Source organism: Cnephaeus nilssonii (assembly GCF_951640355.1).
Source record: "Cnephaeus nilssonii genome assembly, chromosome: 8".
Taxonomy (NCBI): domain Eukaryota; kingdom Metazoa; phylum Chordata; class Mammalia; order Chiroptera; family Vespertilionidae; genus Cnephaeus; species Cnephaeus nilssonii.
In genome coordinates this window covers 23290753-23308755 of record NC_137079.1, presented here as the reverse complement: position 1 = coordinate 23308755, position 18003 = coordinate 23290753, and the positions used below count along the sequence as shown (strand labels likewise).

The window sequence follows — 18003 nt, the reverse complement described above, 5'->3', positions numbered from 1 at the left end:
AGACTTGTTTATAATCTCAAACAATGTGAGTAGTTAAATGATTGTTAGTATACAAATGGTTAAATACATTATGGTAGATACCACGGTTGTTTAAATACAACCCTTTAAAGAATGAAGTATGCATGAAATTTATACATGCTGATGTAGAAAGATATATAGGATATATTAAGTTGAATAAGCAAGTCACAGAATAAACCTTATTTTTTTAAAAAAAGGTATTTTTATTGATTTCAGAGAGGAAGGGAAAGGGAGAGAGAGAAAAAAACATCAATGATGAGAGAGAATCATTGATTGGCTGCCTCCTGCATGCCACCTACTGGGGATTGAGCCTGCAACCCCAGGCAGGTGCCATTGACCAGAATTGAACCCTGGACCCTTCAGTCCACAGGCCGATGCTCTGTCCACTGAGCCAAACCAGCTTGGGCCTAAACCCTATTTTTTAAATTTTGTATGTAAATGTATGAAGAAAGATTTGGAAGAATACCCAGCAAGGTGTTTACAGTAGTTTTTCATGACATAGAAGAATGAGGATGATGAAGGGGGCGCAATAGGCATTTATATTTTTACTAAGAGGCCCGGTGCACGAAAATTTGTGCACTCGGTCGGTGGGGGGGGGGGGTTCTCTCAGCCCGACCTGTGACCTCTTGCAGACCAAGAGCCCTCGGGGGATGTCCGACAGTCTAGCCTCCCTCTGCAGAAGGTGACCCGCGGGTTGATGGAGGACAGCGCTGGCAGGCAAGCAGCCGGCCCCACCCCCCATTGCCCTGCCACCACCCCAATTGCCGTCCCCTTCCTCTGCCCACTTGCCAGCCCCGCCCCGCACCTACCAGTCCATTTGCATATTAGGCTTTTATTATATAGGATATTTAAAACTAGGGGCCCAGTTGCACCTTGAAAGGAACTGTGGGCTGCGAGGCTGCCATGGGCAAAGGGGCGGGTCTCAGCCTATCCTCCACGCCCCTGCCTGGCCCCTCCTGCCATGGTCCCCAGTCCCTTCTCTGCCAGCAGCCCTGCTCCCGCCGCCACCACCCTGATGGCGCCAGCCCTGCTCTCACCTGCTGATGGTGCAGAGTGATTGGGATCGGCACCCGGCGCCGGCAGTGGGTGCCCGGCAGCAGGTGCGAGCGGGGCCGTCGCCGGCAGTGGGTGTGAGAGGCAGCTGCCAACCCCTATCATCCCTCAGGAGCAGGGGGAGGTGGAGAAGCCCTCGGGTGATCGGGGCTGGCAGCGGGTGCGAGCAGGGCCCGCACTGGAAGCAGGTGAGAGTGCCAGGCGGGACCACGCACATGGGAGCAAAGAATTTTCAGTAATTACCACAGGCTCGCCCTGATGACAGCGACCAGCACACTGCCTTGGTCTGGAGCCCCTGCTCACCTGCTCCACCATCCCACCATGGCCAACGCCTACCATGTTCCATGCGCACCCCTGGTGGTCAGCACAGGTCATAGCAATCGGTTGTTTGGTGTTTCTGCCTTTTGGTCTATTTGTATATTAGGGTTTTATATATACAGATACTTGTAATAGATTTTAGTCTTTTTGTAATAGCAAAAGAACCACTAGACAGAACATAAATGATTTAAAGGAAGCTTTGAGGGACCTAATTTATATGTGTCTGAGCTGCTTATATTACAAATACCAGGTTTAACATTAGAATTTTGATCTCTGACTTGGGAAACAGAAAGCTATCTTGCATGTTTGCAAAGAGAATAAAAATTGTACTAAGGTTATTGTGAAAGTAATTGAGATTTTGAAGCATATAAGACTTTAAGATAAAAATGTATTTATGTTGTGTTACAATTATATTGGCTACCTGTTTTAAAAATATTTAGTGTTTCTGCATATCTGGATATGAAAATTGGGTTCAGAATATTTTAGTTTAATACTTTTTCAATTAATTAGCTTTTAGTTTGTGAGGATATTAATACCTTTTAATTTCCCCTTTTAAAACTTTAGGCCCGATGAGAAAAAGGGAAAGTTAAGGATGCTGGAGCAGAACAATGGATTTCTCTTTCTCTTTCATGCAAGGGATCATGGGAAACACAATTCAGCAACCACCTCAACTCATTGACTCCGCCAACATCCGTCAGGAGGATGCCTTTGATAACAGCAGTGACATTGTTGAAGATGGTGGCCATACACCATATGAAGCTACCTTGCAGCAAGGCTTTCAGTATGCACCTACAACAGAAGATCTTCCTCCACTCACAAATGGCTATCCACCATCAATCAGCATGTATGAAACTCAAACCAAATACCAGTCTTATAATCAGTATCCCAATGGATCAGCCAATGGCTTTGGTGCAGTTAGAAACTTTAGCCCCACTGACTATTACCATTCAGAAATTCCAAACACAAGACCACATGAAATTCTGGAAAAACCTTCTCCTCCACAGTTACCACCTCCTCCTTCGGTACCACAAACTGTGATTCCAAAGAAGACTGGCTCACCTGAAATTAAACTGAAAATAACCAAAACTATCCAGAATGGCAGGGAATTGTTTGAGTCTTCCCTCTGTGGAGACCTTTTAAATGAAGTACAGGCAAGTGAGCACACAAAGTCAAAACATGAAAGCAGAAAGGAAAAGAGGAAAAAAAGCAACAAGCATGACTCATCTAGATCTGAAGAGCGAAAGTCACACAAAATCCCCAAATTAGAACCAGAGGAACAAAATGTAAGTTGAAACATCTTTTTGAAAAATTTTGTAATTTTTCATATTTACTGGAAATCCTAGAGCTATTTTTCAGTTTTTATCTCTTTAAATATTTCTGGTAACTTCTTCTAATGTCTAATAAGGAGCTTAGACTATTATAGTAAGTGCTGAGAAAATATTTGTTCAATAAATGAATGGACATCATTAGAGTGAAACAATATTATAAAACACTAGAGGCCCAGTGCATGATTTAATCATGCACCTGGTGCACCAGCGGGCTGGCTGTCCTCCGGTGCCCCAGGCCTTCCGAAAGCCTCCGGCGCTGCGGAGGCTTTCTAAAGGCCTTGCGCCGGAGCAGACAGCCGGCCAGGTCCCCCGCTTTGGCCTTTGATCGCGGGGGACCTGGCCGGCTGTCCGCCGGTGCCCCAGGCCTTCCGAAAGCCTCCGGCAGCCATGGTACAGACGCTGAGCTCGCGGCGCCAGTGGCGCCGCGAGCTCAGCATCCTGCTGGCCCAATCAGCTACCCCGGCCACCCTGAGTCCTGCCCCCTGCGCCTCCTGCTGGCCCAATCGTGGGCGTAGCGGAGTGATGGTAATTTACATATTACCATTTTATTATGTAGGATGTGGCACTAAGAACTTGCTTTTTATGTTTCTTTGTCTAATGCCTTACTTTATTTTTATTTGCTTCTAATAAACTTGTTTCTGAAGATGAAGAGTAAAGGCAAAGAGAAGATGTTTAATTATATTGTTTGTTTTGTTTTTTTAGACCAACTTTTGCCAGTAGATACTAGATTCCTAGATTTAGCACTCACTACTATTGTGTTTGCTACAAAATAACCTAAAGCAATAAAGGACCTCTTTTTATTAAAATCAGAGTTTGTTTTTGTATATATTGATTAAAACTCCAGGCACAGTTTTTAGAAGAGTTACCCTTCTTAGGTAACTTAAGGTGTATGCTTGCTTTTCAGTTGATAGGTTGAAAGCAGAATTTAGACAAAGCCCATACTAGATATGTTTCTTAGGACTTCTTAAATCAACAGGTTCCCCTCACTGCTTTTTTTTTTTTTACAATGTATTTATTAAAGAAACTAGGTATTTCTCCTTCAGAGGTTTCATATTCTGGATTTTGTTGATTGCTTCCCAATGGCATCATTTAACAAGTTCTGTCCCCTATATTTCTTATAAACTGGTAGTTAGGTCTAGAGACTCACTCTCGTTTAAGTTTTTGGTTCATATTTATTCACACTCTTTGTTTTAGTAATCAGTGTCACACGACTGTGGAAAGAACCATGGTAACACCTAATCTTGTGATCCCTTATGTGGGTTGGGTACCTTCAGGCATGATTTTTTTTTTTTTTTACATTATTTTTTAGCCACATCCTCCCATCCCTTCCCTTTTGACAACCCATCAGCTTGTTTTCTATATATTTGGGTCTATTTCTGCTTTGTTTTATTTATACATTTATTTTGGTGTGTTTTTTATAGTCTACATATGGTGAGACTAGAGGCTCGAGTCTCGATGCACAGAATTTGTGCAAGGGGCTTAGCCCTCGCAGCCGCAGTGGCTGCCTCGGCCCTTGCAGCCCCGGCTTCATCTGGAAGGTCATTTAGCTGTCCGGTCTAATTAGCATATTATGCTTTTATTATTATAGATTATATGATATGTCTTTCTCTGTCTGACTTATTCCACCTTGCATAATACCCTCTGGGTCCATCCATGTTGTCACCAATGGCAAGATTTTATTTTATTTTTTTGTTACTGAATAATATTCCATTGTGTGTGTACCACATCTTTATTCATCTTTGATGGACATCTATCTAGATTGCTTTCATATATTGGCTATTACTAGTAATGCTGTAGTGAACATAGGGGTACAAATATCTTTTCAAATTAGTGTTTTTGTTTTCTTCAGATAAATGCTAGAAAGTGGAATTGTGGGATTGTATGGCAGTTCCATTTTTAATTTTTTTTAGGAATCTCCATACTGTTTTCCATAATAGCTATACTAATGTACAATCCCACCAACAGTGCACCCAGGTTCCCTTTTCTCCTCATCCTCTCCAGCACTTGTTGTTTATTGGTTTATTGATTTATTGATGATAGCCATTCTGACAGGTGGGAGGTGATATCTCATTATGGTTTTAATTTGCATTTCCCTGATGATGAATAATATTGAGCATCTTTTCATATGTCTGTTGGCCATTTGTATGTCCTCTTTAGATAAAGATCTATTTACCCTAGCCCAGTGGTCGGCAAACTCATTAGTCAACAGAGCCAAATATCAACAGTACAATGATTGAAATTTCTTTTGAGAGCCAAATTTTTTTTTTAGTATATGTGCTGCTGAAGCGAGCACTGAGAGCCAAATTTTTTAAACTTAAACTTCTTCTAACGCCAATTTTTCAAAATAGACTCGCCCAGGCTGAGGTTTTTTGTGGAAGAGCCACACTCAAGGGGCCAAAGAGCGCATGTGGCTCTCAAGCTGCAGTTTGCCGACCATGGCCCTAGCCAGTTTGGTTCAGTAGATAGAGCATCGACCTGCAGACTGAAGGGTCCCAGGTTTGATTCCAGTCAAGGGCACATATGTTGGTTGCAGGCTCGATCCCTGGCCCTGGTCGGGACATGTGTGGGAAGCAACCAATCTATAAGTCTCTCTCACATCGATGTTTCTTTCTCTCTGTCTCTCCCTCTCCCTTCCACTCTCTCTAAAGATCAATGGAAAAAATATCCTGGGGTGAGGATTAATAACAACAAAAAAGAAAGAAAGAAAGAAATCTTATTCAGATCATCTGCCCATTTTTTAATTGGATTGGTTTTTTGTTTTGTTTTTGTGTTGTTATATGATTTTTTTAAATTTAATCTTTATTGTTCAGATTATTACAATTGTTCCTCTTTTTTCCCCCATAGCTCCCCTCTACCCGGTTCCCACCCTACCCTCTGCCCTTACCCCCCCATCCCCACTGTCCTTATCCATAGGTATACGATTTTTGTCCAGTCTCTTCCTGCACCCCCCCCACACCCCTTTCCCCCCCGAGTATTGTCAGTCCACTCCCTTTCTATGCCCCTGATTCTATTCTATTCACCAGTTTATTCTGTTCATCAGATTTTTTTACTCACTTGGTTTTTAGATTCACTTGTTGATAGATATGTATTCGTTGTTCATAATTTTTATCTTTACCTTTTTCTTCTTCTTCCTCTTCTTAAAGAATACCTTTCAGCATTTCATATAATACTGGTTTGGTGGTGATGAACTCCTTTAGCTTTTTCTTATCTGTGAAGCTCTTAATCTGCCCTTCAATTCTGAATGATAGCTTTGCTGGGTAGAGTAATCTTGGATGTAGGTTCTTGCTATTCATCATTTTGAATATTTCTTGCCACTCCCATCTGGCCTGCATAGTTTCTGTTGAGAAATCAGCTGACAGTCGTATGGGTGCTCCCTTGTAGGTAACTAACTGTTTTTCTCTTGCTGCTTTTAATATTCTCTCTTTGTCTTTTGCTCTTGGCATTTTAATTATGATGTGTCTTGGTGTGGTCCTCTTTGGATTCCTTTTGTTTGGGGTTCTCTGCGCTTCCTGGACTTGTAAGTCTATTTCTTTCACTAGGTGGGGGAAGTTTTCGGTCATTATTTCTTCAAATAAGTTTTCAGTATCTGTTCTCTCTCTTCTTCTGGCACCCCCATAATTCTGATGTTGGTATGCTTGAAGTTGTCCCAGAGGCTTCTTACACTGTCTTCATATTTTTGGATTCTTTTTTTCTTTTTGCTTTTCCAGTTGAGTGTTTTTTGCTTCTTTGTATTTCAAATCTTTGACTTGATTCTTGCAATCCTCTAGTCTGCTGTTAGATCTCTGTATAATATTTTTTATTTCAGTCAGTGTATGCTTAATTTCTAGTTGGTCCTTTTTCATATCCTTGAGGGTCTCACTAAATTTATTGGCGTTTTCTAGAAAATTCTTGAAAAACCTTATAACCGTGGTTTTGAACTCTATATCCAGTCGTTTGCTTTCCTCCATTTCTTTCATTTGTGACCTGTTTCTTTGTCTCCGCATTTTGGCTGCTTCCCTGAGTTGATAGAGTGGCTTTGTGTGCTAGGTGTCCTAAAGGTCCCAGTGGCTCAGCCTCCCCAGTTACCTGAGGTGGACACTCTTGGTGCACCCCTTTGTGGGCTGTGTGCACGGTCTTATTGTAGTTAAGCCTTGATTGTTGTTGGTATCACTGGGAGGAATTGACCTCCAGGCCATTTGGCTGTGAGGATCAGTTGTGTCTACGCTGGGAGAACTTCTGTGCTGGAGACACCCTTATGGGGCAAGACTTGCTTCAGTGGGGTTTTGGTGCTCACTGAGTCTGCCCCCTGAGTGTGTCCCTTATGGATCTCAGGAGTTGTAATCTGGATGGTCCTACTCTGACCCCTGGGTATTTTGGCTCTTGGATCTCCAAAGAGGTGCTAATTTAGCCTCTGCCTGAGGCCACCCAGCAGGAGCTACGGAGAGATCTGCAGATTCCTCTTCTTTGTTTGGGTTTTGGAGGTGCCCAGATGAGGCCCAGCTGTGAAGCAATGCAAGCTGCTGTGGGGCCTTGGGCCTTCTTTTGAATGTTCTGGGTCTTTCTGACTCAGCTGCAGTTTGTTAGGTAATTTTAGATTTCAAAGGACCAGGCCATTTATATGCAAAAGCCTCTGCGCACAGCTTGCATGGAGTGGAGTCTCAGGGCGGAGCAAACAGCAATGGCTGACCATCAGTCCTGCCCTAAGGGGCCCCTGGGTCTCAGTGTCCCTTGGTAATCGCTGCAAGCACCTCTGAGAGAAAGCCGCCCTCGAGTTTCACGCGATGCCAGACAGTCCAGTTTCTCCTTGTATGAGTCTGGGTCCCCAGAGTGTCGCCTGGAACTGGAGTTCAGAGCAGTCGGGAGCTTGTGTCTCCCTCCGGATTGAAAAAGCCAGCCGCGTACTCAGTTGCCAGCCCTCTTTATGCGCGTGCCTCCGTACCTGTGCACTTTACTTCTGCAGCTCCTCTGAGTCTCACTGTGCTTTTCTCTTCCCTTCTAGTTGTAGAATTTCCACTTAGCCAGCCTTCCTGTGGTTCTGGATGATGTCCATTTTGTTTTTTAGTTGTAGTTTTGAAGTGGTTGTGCGCGGCAGCAAGTTTAGGTGTTTACCTATGCCGCCATCTTGGTTTCTCCTCCAGGCTATTTTTCATATCTACTTTTTGCTTTATTGGAATCTAGGAAAAATTCAATGCAGTGGTATTTCTAGTAATCACTCTGCGATGATATTTTAAAGCCAATTCTGTCTTTGTTGGATATCTGCTGTGCTTTATATCTCTTAAAACTTCAGTCAACTATTATATCCAGGCATTAGAAAGGTTAGATATAACTTAAGAGTTATGGTTATTTTCTTTTTTAGTAAACCATGTGAAGCATAAGTTAATATTTCATTTTTTAGGATCATATAATATCTTCAGGTAAGGGAATGTTAATTTGTAGATGTAGAAACTGGCATTGATTGCATTAAATATTAACAAGGCCATTGCCTGAAAGTTGAGTGTTTGGGGGGAAATGTAGGTTTTTTTCTTATTTTTCTCACTATCCTCTCTTTTCCTCCCACTTTTCCCCCTTGCTCATTCTTTTCTCCCTCCCCCATTCTTCTCTCCCCTTTTCTTTCTCCCTTCCTTCCTACCTTTTCTTTCAAAGAAGTGAAAAGCTAAGTTCTTGTAAGTTGAATTTTGATTAATTAAAATTTTATCACATGTGGAGGGCAGTTAGAAGCTTAAGAAATGGGTGCCATAAAAATTGTACTTTATTCTGACAGTAGAACTTTAAGCTAGAGCTCCCAAGGCTCTTGCTTGTTGTTGGCATCATGCTTATCATGCTTTTGCTAAGTTCTATAGATAGCTACTGATGTGCAAAAATTAACGTTTTGTAACCTTATATTTTTTTTAATGGCATTTCCTTAACTAGAATATCTGTTTTGCTTCATTCAGGACAGTTTTAAAAATTGTTTTAGTTTTTGATACCTTTGTGCCTCCTGGTTGTCACTAGGGGTCCAAACCTTCCGTGTTTAGCATTATAAAGGCCTTAGGAGTGAAAGCAAAGCCCCAGTAAGAGTGTTGACTCCACTGGACAGTTCCCTTCCCCCAGTACCTTAGGGAAGCATAATGAGAACTGTGTGCCTTCATGAAAAGTTTGGTATGTTTTTCCTCAAGCTGATATATATTCATAGGTTCTTTTTTGAGCAAACAAAATCTCACTTTAAGATTTCACTTTTTCTTTTTTCTTAGTATTTGATCTACAAGTATTTCCTCCCAATTCTGAGCTGTTCGGCCTTCTAAAGAATGGCTGTTATTTAGAACAACCTAAGTATATCTTCTCAACAATGAAAATAATGTCCAAACATCTAGGCAGCAGGAGACCTCAGATCACTATTTAAGTTGTATATTTTTTAAAGCTGCTTTAGCTGTTTTTCCTCCCACCAAATTAGAAACATGTGGAAGTGTTTCTCATTTCTTCCTCCTTGGCAGGTGTAATGCCTCAGGCATGTGAGTGAAGGCCCTGTTCAAACATTGATCTTCCACCAGCACCTCTGTCTGGGCTTATCCACTAATGCTAGTCTCATTAACTTTTAGCTTGCCATTTTCACTTATAAAAAGCCAAATAGCTGATTCAGTCCCATTAGCACTACATTAGGGGTTATATTTGGTTTGCTAGCCTCAGAGTATTAGGTCTTAAAATTCTTAGAACCTGTTCACATGTAAAATGTTCTTTTTGAACATATTTTTTAGTTTTTAAGATTATGAACTTAAGCAGTTATTCAGAAAATTTAAAAATAGACAATTTATTTTGCCTTTAAACTTTTCTTTTCGCCTTGGCCATTGTGGCTCAGTTGGTTGGGCGTCATCCTGTGCACCAAAAAGTTGTTGGTTCAATTCTAGGTCAGGGCACATGAGTGGGTTGCTGCTGGATCCCCAGTGGGAAGCCTACAGTAGGCAGCCAATCGATTTTTCTCACATCAGATGGTTCTCTCTCTCCCTCTCCCTTCCTCTCTCTAAAAATCAATAAAAATATTTTAAAAAATTTTTCTTTTTACCTTAAAATATTGACATAAGTTTTTGGGTTTTTTTAGAAAATACGATTTTGCTTAATGTTTTGAAAATTATTAAGGGTTTTGAATTCTGCCAAATTTAATGCATATTATTCATATTAATAAATTGCTTGGGTTTGAATAAAAGTAGTAGACCAAATCTTTCAAGAGTATTTAGGATAATGTAATTTTATTTCAGCTGCTCTCTTAACATTTTTTTCCTGTTTAAGAAAATTCCTGTGATTCTTTCCTGGAATATAGATCTTTCCATGTGGAATCAACTAAAATGGGAAATTTATGACATAAAGTCATAAATTTAGTACCAAAAAGGTATTTTCTGTCCTTACTTGATTTTAATTTCTCTTAAGCTTATCTATCCTTTGAATAACTAAAGAAAGTGGATTTTATTTGTTGACATTTTCTGACTCCTTATTTTTTCTTGAATTATATGTTTGATTTCTGTTGACCGTTTTGTCTTAAAAACTTCTCTCCTTAATTAACTTTTGTGTTACTATGCTATCTCTTGGTTTATCCTTTTACCTTTCTTTTGAGCTCATTAGAGATCTCTAAATACCTCCTAGATAATTCTATTTTGTTCATGCATTAGCACATTTTCCAATGTATGTGCAGAGTATTCCCTTTCTATCATTGCAGCATCTTTATTTAACTTCTTTGTCCTTTTAGTTATATGGTTTTCAAAGCTGGAATAAATCTTCTTGGGTCTCTTTCACTCCCTTGCCATTTGTTTTCTTTTAAAATGACTGCGTACCAAAAAAAAAAAAAAATCAATTCTAGGAAAGCAATTTTAACAGTATTTCAAGCCAGCCTGAAGGAAACACGAATGATCTGGAACAAAACAAAAAATCAAATAAAGATAAGACATTTGAGTAATGTAAAAGTTTTGAAGGAAATTCTGTCTTTAATCCGGGAAGGGAAAAAAGCTAATGGGGTTCAGACCAGTTCTTACGATAGTAGGATTCTGTTGTTTGGCAAAGATTAGTTACTCCTCCTTACCTATCTGCCCTCAAAAAGAGTTATAGCGATTCCTTACACCCAAACATGAAAATTAAATGTGGGGAGGATGACTCACTTCCTTGACTACAGTTTTGCTTCCTCAAGTGGCCCTGTCTTCCTGCTATAATTTGAGAATGAGAAACTGAGGTTAAGGTGTAAGCTACACCTGTAGACTGAAATGAAGCTACCTAATGGGCCTATGCAAATATGAACAGTATTTCTAAACTGCTTTATTATTACACTAGTGATCAGGCAAAAATTTTTTTCTTTCAACATAGATCTTTTTTTCCTTGCTTAGTTGAGTGTGTCCTGTTATATTAGACTAGAGGCCCAGTGCATGATTGAATCATGCACGTCTAGGGTCCCCTACATGCTTTCGCTTTTCGCGGTGGAGCTGGGTGCCTGTCTGCTGGTGCACCAAGCCTTTCAGAAGCCTCCGGCTAGCTTCTGAAAGGCCTGGTGTCAGAGCAGTCACCCAGCTCCCCCACTTTTGATGGTCCGCGGCCGCTGAGGGGGCCTACCCTGCTGTTGAGAGGCGCAGCTGGCCGGCAGGGACGTACAGCCCTGCCCCGTCTCCTCTGGTACATCTGCCACCGGCTGTTTCTGGTTGAGCTTCTGGATCATTAAACCACAGAGAGCTTCCAGAGGTGACGTCACAGCAGCACCCCCAGGACCACCTCGGCGTGCGGCTACGGCGTGGCCCCCTGGCGGGTGGGAGCGGGTCTGTTAAGGCCACGCTTCCTCTGACCAGGGGGCTCCGCGGCCTCCCAGCTGGTGTGAGGACAGCGGCATGTTCCGCAGGCCCGTCCCTGTGCCAGCAGCCAGCAGCCACCGGAGTCCCGGACGTTCCGGGCCCCGTACCTGAGCAGTCGGTGTGTGAATTAACGCACCCGGTTCTCACCCGCCTGTCCCGGGGACGTTGGGTTTCTGTTCCGGCTCCCGTGGGCGCTGCCTGGAGCATCCGTGTTCCGGCTCCCGTGGGCGCTGCCTGGAGCGGCCTTGTGCACGCTTTCCTGACGCACGTTTGCAGTTCTGTTCCGAGGGTTGACTTCCTGGCTCTTGGGGCGACTAACTTCGTGGACCGGCCGACGCTGGCTCAGCGGGTCTGTTAAGGCCATGCTTCCTCTGACCAGGGGGCTCCGCGGCCTCCCAGCTGGTGTGAGGACAGCGGCATGTTCTGCAGGCCCGTCCCTGTGCCAGCAGCCAGCACCCTGCCATTGAGAGGCACCGCTGGGTGTCCGCGGCAGGCCCCCTCAGCGGCCGTGGATCTGGCCGTTGAGAGGCACAGGGGGCGGGAGTCCCGCCCCCTGCGCCTCTCAACAGCAGGGTAGCCCCTGTCAGTGGCAGCGGATCCGTGCCTCTCAATGGCCGGATAGGCCACCCCCGAGTCCCGCCCCCAGCCTCCCGCCACCCAATCATGGGCGTAGTGGAGTGATGGTAATTTACATGGTACTCTATTATTAGATAGGATATTTATGGTACTACCACAAATGCATCTGACGGAGCTAATTTTGTGCAATCAACAAGTTGCTAGTACCTTCTTTCACCTGGGCCATTTCCATTATTTTTCTTAACCTCCTATTAAACATTTTGCTTCTCCTCTTTCTCCCTTCCAAAATATTCTCCCTATAACTGCTAACATGATCTTTTAAAAACAAATTGGCATGTTACTTCTCTACCTAATCCTCTTCAGTGGTTTTTTACTACACTGATGATAAAACATTTGAACATGGCTTACAAGGCCCTTATAATGTAGCCTGCCTCTCTACTTTCATCTTGTACCCTCTCTCCTCTTTGGGGCAGTTAAGTCAGTTGTAATGGCCTTCTTAAAATTTCTACCTTTGTTTTTTAACCTCAGGAACCTCACATATGCCCACTTCTTTTTGGAATGTTCTTTCCCCCATTTTCTACTAGACTAAGTCCTCTTTCTTTGATTTTCAGATTATAATTTACTTTCTGAGGCCTTTCCTGAGCTTTGTATCTAAAGATATACACACCCACATCCAACTCCTTACACTGCCCCACACACCCTCACCATTATTTTTCTTCATACATTTACATTGTATTAGTATATTGCTTGTGTTTTTGTTTGTTTAATGTCTATCCTACACAACTCTAGAGTTCTATGAGGTCAAGGATCACAATCTGTTTGTTTTCACTATTGTATACCAAACTTCTAGGACAGTTCCTGGAAAGTTGTGGGCACTATTGAATGAACAATTAATACTTGGAATTGGGGATATAATATTAGTCTAGCTTATCATTTCCTACCAATTAAAAATCTTTTTACAATTAGCTTTATTTAATAAAACTTTGTTTTTACAACATTGTTTTAAATGTCTTTAATTAATTGAATGAGAATTTTGAGTAGCTTTAAAATTAGCCATATTTTTTGTCCTGGTCATGTGGCTCAGTTGGTTGGAGCATCGTCCCATACACCAAAATGTTGTGGGTTTGATTCCCTGTCAGGGCACATAACTAGGTTGTGGGTCCAATCCCCAGTCAGGGCGCATACAGGAGGTAACTAGTAATGTTTCTCTCTTACATCGATGTCTTTCTCTCTCTTTCTTTCTCTCTCTCTTCCTTTGTCTCTCTCTAAAAATCAAATATATCCTTGGGTGAGGATAAAAAAATAAAATTAGCTATATTTTTTAATGGAGTTAAAAAATGAATGATGGATATATTCATCTTTCTAAGCCATCTAAATTAAATTCTGTTCTTTGACAAGTGAAAAAATTTTAAAAATTTACATTACAAAAGTAATTTGCTTTTTTACAGAAAATGCAAATAATACAAAAGTATAGCTCTTTCCTCGTGTTTTCCTAATCTTATTTCCCAAAGATAACTGCTCTTATCAATTTGGTGTACAATGCATCAGATAAAAAGTAGGAAGGTGTTGGTAGACACGTAGATTACTAACATGATACACTTCTGTAGTTACCATCCCTCTGCTTAGATTTTCTCATTTTTTGTATTTCTGTAGAATAGGTTTCTAAAATATAGGAGATTGAAGAGTGTACATATTTTGAATTTTGGTACTTTTAAATTACCTCCCCAAGGATTGTAGAAATTCATTTTTAAATAACAGATGTTATTAGAAAAGCAACATGATGTTTATTATAGACAGTTTGACAAATACAGAAAAGCACACACACAAAAAGTCACTTATTCCATCATGTGGTGGTATCCTTCTAGTCTTTTTTTCTGTGCACATAAAAAAAAATTATTTTTCCAAGACTGGAATTATACTATACAAACTGCTTTGCAATTGGCTGTTTTTAAGTAGCATTATGTTTTTATTTTCCCATGTCATATTAAAATTTATATTATTTTACTGTCTAGTTATACCACCACAATTAATTTAACAAACTCTACATTTTGAACATCTAGACTGTTTCTAATGCTCATTTTTACAAATAGCACTGGTGTGTATATCTTTATATATATGCTTTTTCAATATACATTTTTAGAAGTGGATTTGTTGGGTCAGAGTTTGAAAATTTAATGCTTTTCATACATTTTGCCAAATTGTTCTTCAGAAAAAAATCCAAGTTACATCTTAGCAATTTCAGAGTGCTCATTTTCCTGCTCCCTGCTAGTTTAAAAAACAAAACCAAAACAAGCAAATTAAGAAATTCAGTTTTTAAAGTAATAAAATAAATGGGAGGTATAGCTATGGTGTAGAATAGAAAATGACTGTTAAGACATAGCATTAAATACTACATAAGTTGTATTCTTACTCTTTACATTATCCAGTTAATAAGTGTCCTTTATTCTCTTTGCTTTATTTAGTTTTCTTTGATTCTTTCTATGTATGTCACTATTCTTTGGTTTACCATTTTATTCTTTTTCCCTATACCTTTTCATGTAGAGACCAAATGAGAGGGTTGACCTTGTTTCTGAAAAACCAAGAGAAGAACCGGTACTAAAAGAGGAAACCTTGGTGAGTTACTTTATTGAATACTGTCTAGTCAAATATGACATAAGAAGGTGAAAATAGAATGATTAGATTATAACACATTTAACACATTACAGTCCATACTTCTTTATTTTAGAAGTTATACTGAAATAAATCTTAGAACTGGTTTAAAAGAAAGATATTTTCAGTTAATTATTTTCCTTTTCAAAATTATAACCACTTTTTAATAGATTATGTGAATTCTCAAGATACCTTATAACGTGGTAATAGAAATCATCAATACTATTTTTAATATTTGGAGTTGGGGGCTTATTATTTTTCTCTTCTCTTCCCTTTTGCTAGTTATGAATAGCATGTATCAGATAAAAGTATAATTGAAGATAAAGTTACATGGAGAGCATGTTAAATGTAATTTGTACGTAGTTTCTTCTTTAAAATTTCTCTGTTGATGAAGTTTTATGACCTTTTCCTATAGGTTCAGCCAATATTATCTTCTGTTCCAACAACAGAAGTGTCCACTGGTGTTAAGTTCCAGGTTGGCGATCTTGTTTGGTCAAAGGTGGGAACCTATCCTTGGTGGCCTTGTATGGTTTCAAGCGATCCCCAGCTTGAGGTTCATACCAAAATTAACACAAGAGGTAAGAAAGGGTATAAATAGATATTAAGTAAAAGGTTGGAAAGGAAAAAGTGAATCTTAAATGTTGTATTTGAATGTAAGAATACACACATGACATATGATCTGACATCAAAATATGCATATCTACATCAGTTTTTAACCAGTGAAATACTAATGGACATCTTAACTGACAGAACCTCTATAACTGATATAGTCCTTGTTTTCTCTTAAAAGGACTATATCAGTTACAGAAGCTCTACCTTAGGAATCTATAATAATAAAAGCGTAATATGCTAATTAGATCGGACAGCTGAACGACCTTCCTGATGTCATTCCGGATGAAGCCGCCACTGCGGGGCCGAGCTAGGGGCAGTTAGGGGCGATTAGGCAGGCAGGCGAGCAGTTAGGGGCGATTAGGCAGGCAGGCAAGTGGTTAGGGGCGATCAGACAGGCAGGCAGAGACGGTTAAGAGGCAATAAGGCAAGCAGGCAGGTGAGTGATTAGGAGCCAGTAGTCCAGATTGCGAGAGGGTGCAGGCTGGGCTGAGGGACCCCCCCCATTCATGAATTTTGTGCACCAGGCCTCTAGTGTTAAATATGAAGAAAGAAGTTTTTATAATTTTTTTCACACAAGGAATATTTGTTTTATAATTTCTTTCACACTTTTTTTTTTAAGACCTTAATCTGACCTCTCATATGAATTCTAAAAGAAAGCAGATGGATAACTAATAAGATGTCTTACATGAGTTTTAACCCTTTGCACTCGGATGTCGAGTGTGACTCAACACGGTTAGCAGTAGAATAAAGGAATCGAAAAAAGCAAGCGAGTGCAAAGGGTTAATAGGCATTTTTAGCCAGATAAGTGCTTTTCATCCTGATAAATTTTGCAGGATTATTTTTCTTCCTCCACTCCATTTTTGAATCTACATTTACTGAGATATTCTTATAAATTCAATATGACATTGAAGTATAGCTTGAATTTAACTATGTAGCATAGAATCCTACCTTAGGAGTCTATAATAATAAAAGTGTAATATGCTAATTAGGCCAGATGACCTTCTGGAGGAAGCTGTGGCTGCGGGGGCCAAGGCAGAGGCCCCCGCTGTGGCAGGGGCCGAGTCCCTTGCACGAATTTCATGCATGGGGCCTCTAGTATTAAATATTAAGAAACGATGTGTTCTAACTTTTCTCGACTCCTGCTCCCGGATTTGACCAAAACATGTAGATTAGGTTACTGATGGCATTTGGAATAGACTTGCTTAGTAGCCAGAGCCCTGTTCACTGTTCTGAGGAGAAAAAGTGTCTGAATCTAAGTCTGGCAAGTCAAATTTGTGACAGGAGCAGTCACATCTGTAACTCTTGTGCTGCACATCCAGAAATCTGCCCTGATAAGGAAGGCAGTCATATCATCATTATAACCTGCCTATTAAAGGTTGGGGTAATTGAAAGCATCAGTAGGGCAGGAGCAAGAAAAAAATTGTTGAACATCTACTTCTGTGTAAGGCACTGTGTTAAACAGTTCTCTCGTATATTTTCTTATGCAGTCCACTTAGCAGCAGCATTATAAAGTACAAAGCATTGTTATCCTTATGTTTCATATAAGTAAATAGAGTCTCAAATCTTATTGTATACCCTCTACTCTAGTAGCACCCAATCTAATAATAGACAAATATGCAAATTGACCAAACCTCCGACACACCCACAAGCCACGCCCACCATCCAATCAGAGCGAGTATGCAAATTAACCCAAACCAAGATGGCTACAGCCACAGAGAGCAAGGTTTCCTAGGTAACAGAGGAAGCCAAGCTTTCTGCCTGCCCTTGCCAGGCCTAAGCCTCCACTCAAGCTACAAAGTTTCAATTATAGAAGGTAAACAAATTCAAACAAATGGCGGCAGAATGGAGCTTGAGAGAACAGGCCAGGGTTGTTGCCGGCAACAGGGGAAGCAAAGCTTTCCACACACCCTGGCCATGCCCACCCACTTAAGGCAACAAAGTTTCAATTATAACCCCAACACAAATGGCTGCCTGCCTCGGAGGGAGCCCCAGGCTTGGCTCCGCTCCAGGCTACAAAGTTTCAATTGTAGAAGGAAAATAAATTCCAGATACCAGGGCCTCCGCTTGGGTTGCCAGGGGGCATGGCCGGCCTGCAAACCACCACAGGCCCCTTGCTCAGGCTGCCCCACACCCCAAGGGAACCCCCACCTGATCCGGGATGCCCTTCAGGGCAAACCAACTGGCCCCCACCCCTGTACCAGGCCTCTATCCTATCTAATAAAAGAGTAATCTGCAGATTGATCATCGCTGCAACACACAATATAGCTGCCCCCATGTGGTCAAAGATCCTGCCCCCATGTGGACATAAGATGGCCACCACAAGATGGCCAGCAGAAGAGGGCAGTTGGGAGGCACCCGGCCTGCAAGAGAGGGCAGTTGAGAGGGACCAAGCCTGCAAGGGAGGGCAGTTGAGAGGGACCAAGCCTACAAGGGAGGGCAGTTTGAGGTGATCAACCCTGCAGGAGAGGGCAGTTAGGGGTGACCAGGCCGGCAGAGGAGGGAAGTTGGGGGCAAACAGGCTGGCAGCAGAGTGGTCAGGGGGTGATAGGCTGGCAGGCAGAAGCGGTTAGGGGCAATCAGGAAGGCAGGCAGGCAAGCAGTTGGGAGCCAGCAGTCCTGGATTGTGAGAGGGATGTCCGACTGCCCTCAAGGGGTCCCATATTGGAGAGGGT

The 18003-nt window shown here is 41.5% G+C and overlaps 1 protein-coding gene across 5 annotated transcripts in view; it reads left to right on the top strand.

Moving 5' to 3' along the window:
• The window catches only part of NSD3 (nuclear receptor binding SET domain protein 3), a 108718-nt gene that overhangs the window by 32458 nt on the left and 58257 nt on the right, over positions 1 to 18003 (top strand). For 4 of the 5 annotated variants that reach the window (XM_079778464.1, XM_079778461.1, XM_079778462.1 and 1 more), the window contains exons 2-4: positions 1954 to 2672; positions 14612 to 14683; positions 15135 to 15297. In XM_079778464.1, the coding sequence (XP_079634590.1) occupies positions 1998 to 2672; positions 14612 to 14683; positions 15135 to 15297 (910 nt within the window). In that variant the 5' untranslated portion in view covers positions 1954 to 1997. Of the gene's footprint in view, positions 1 to 22; positions 736 to 1953; positions 2673 to 14611; positions 14684 to 15134; positions 15298 to 18003 lie in introns of those variants that run through there. The other variant, XM_079778463.1, reaches the window with a different exon arrangement.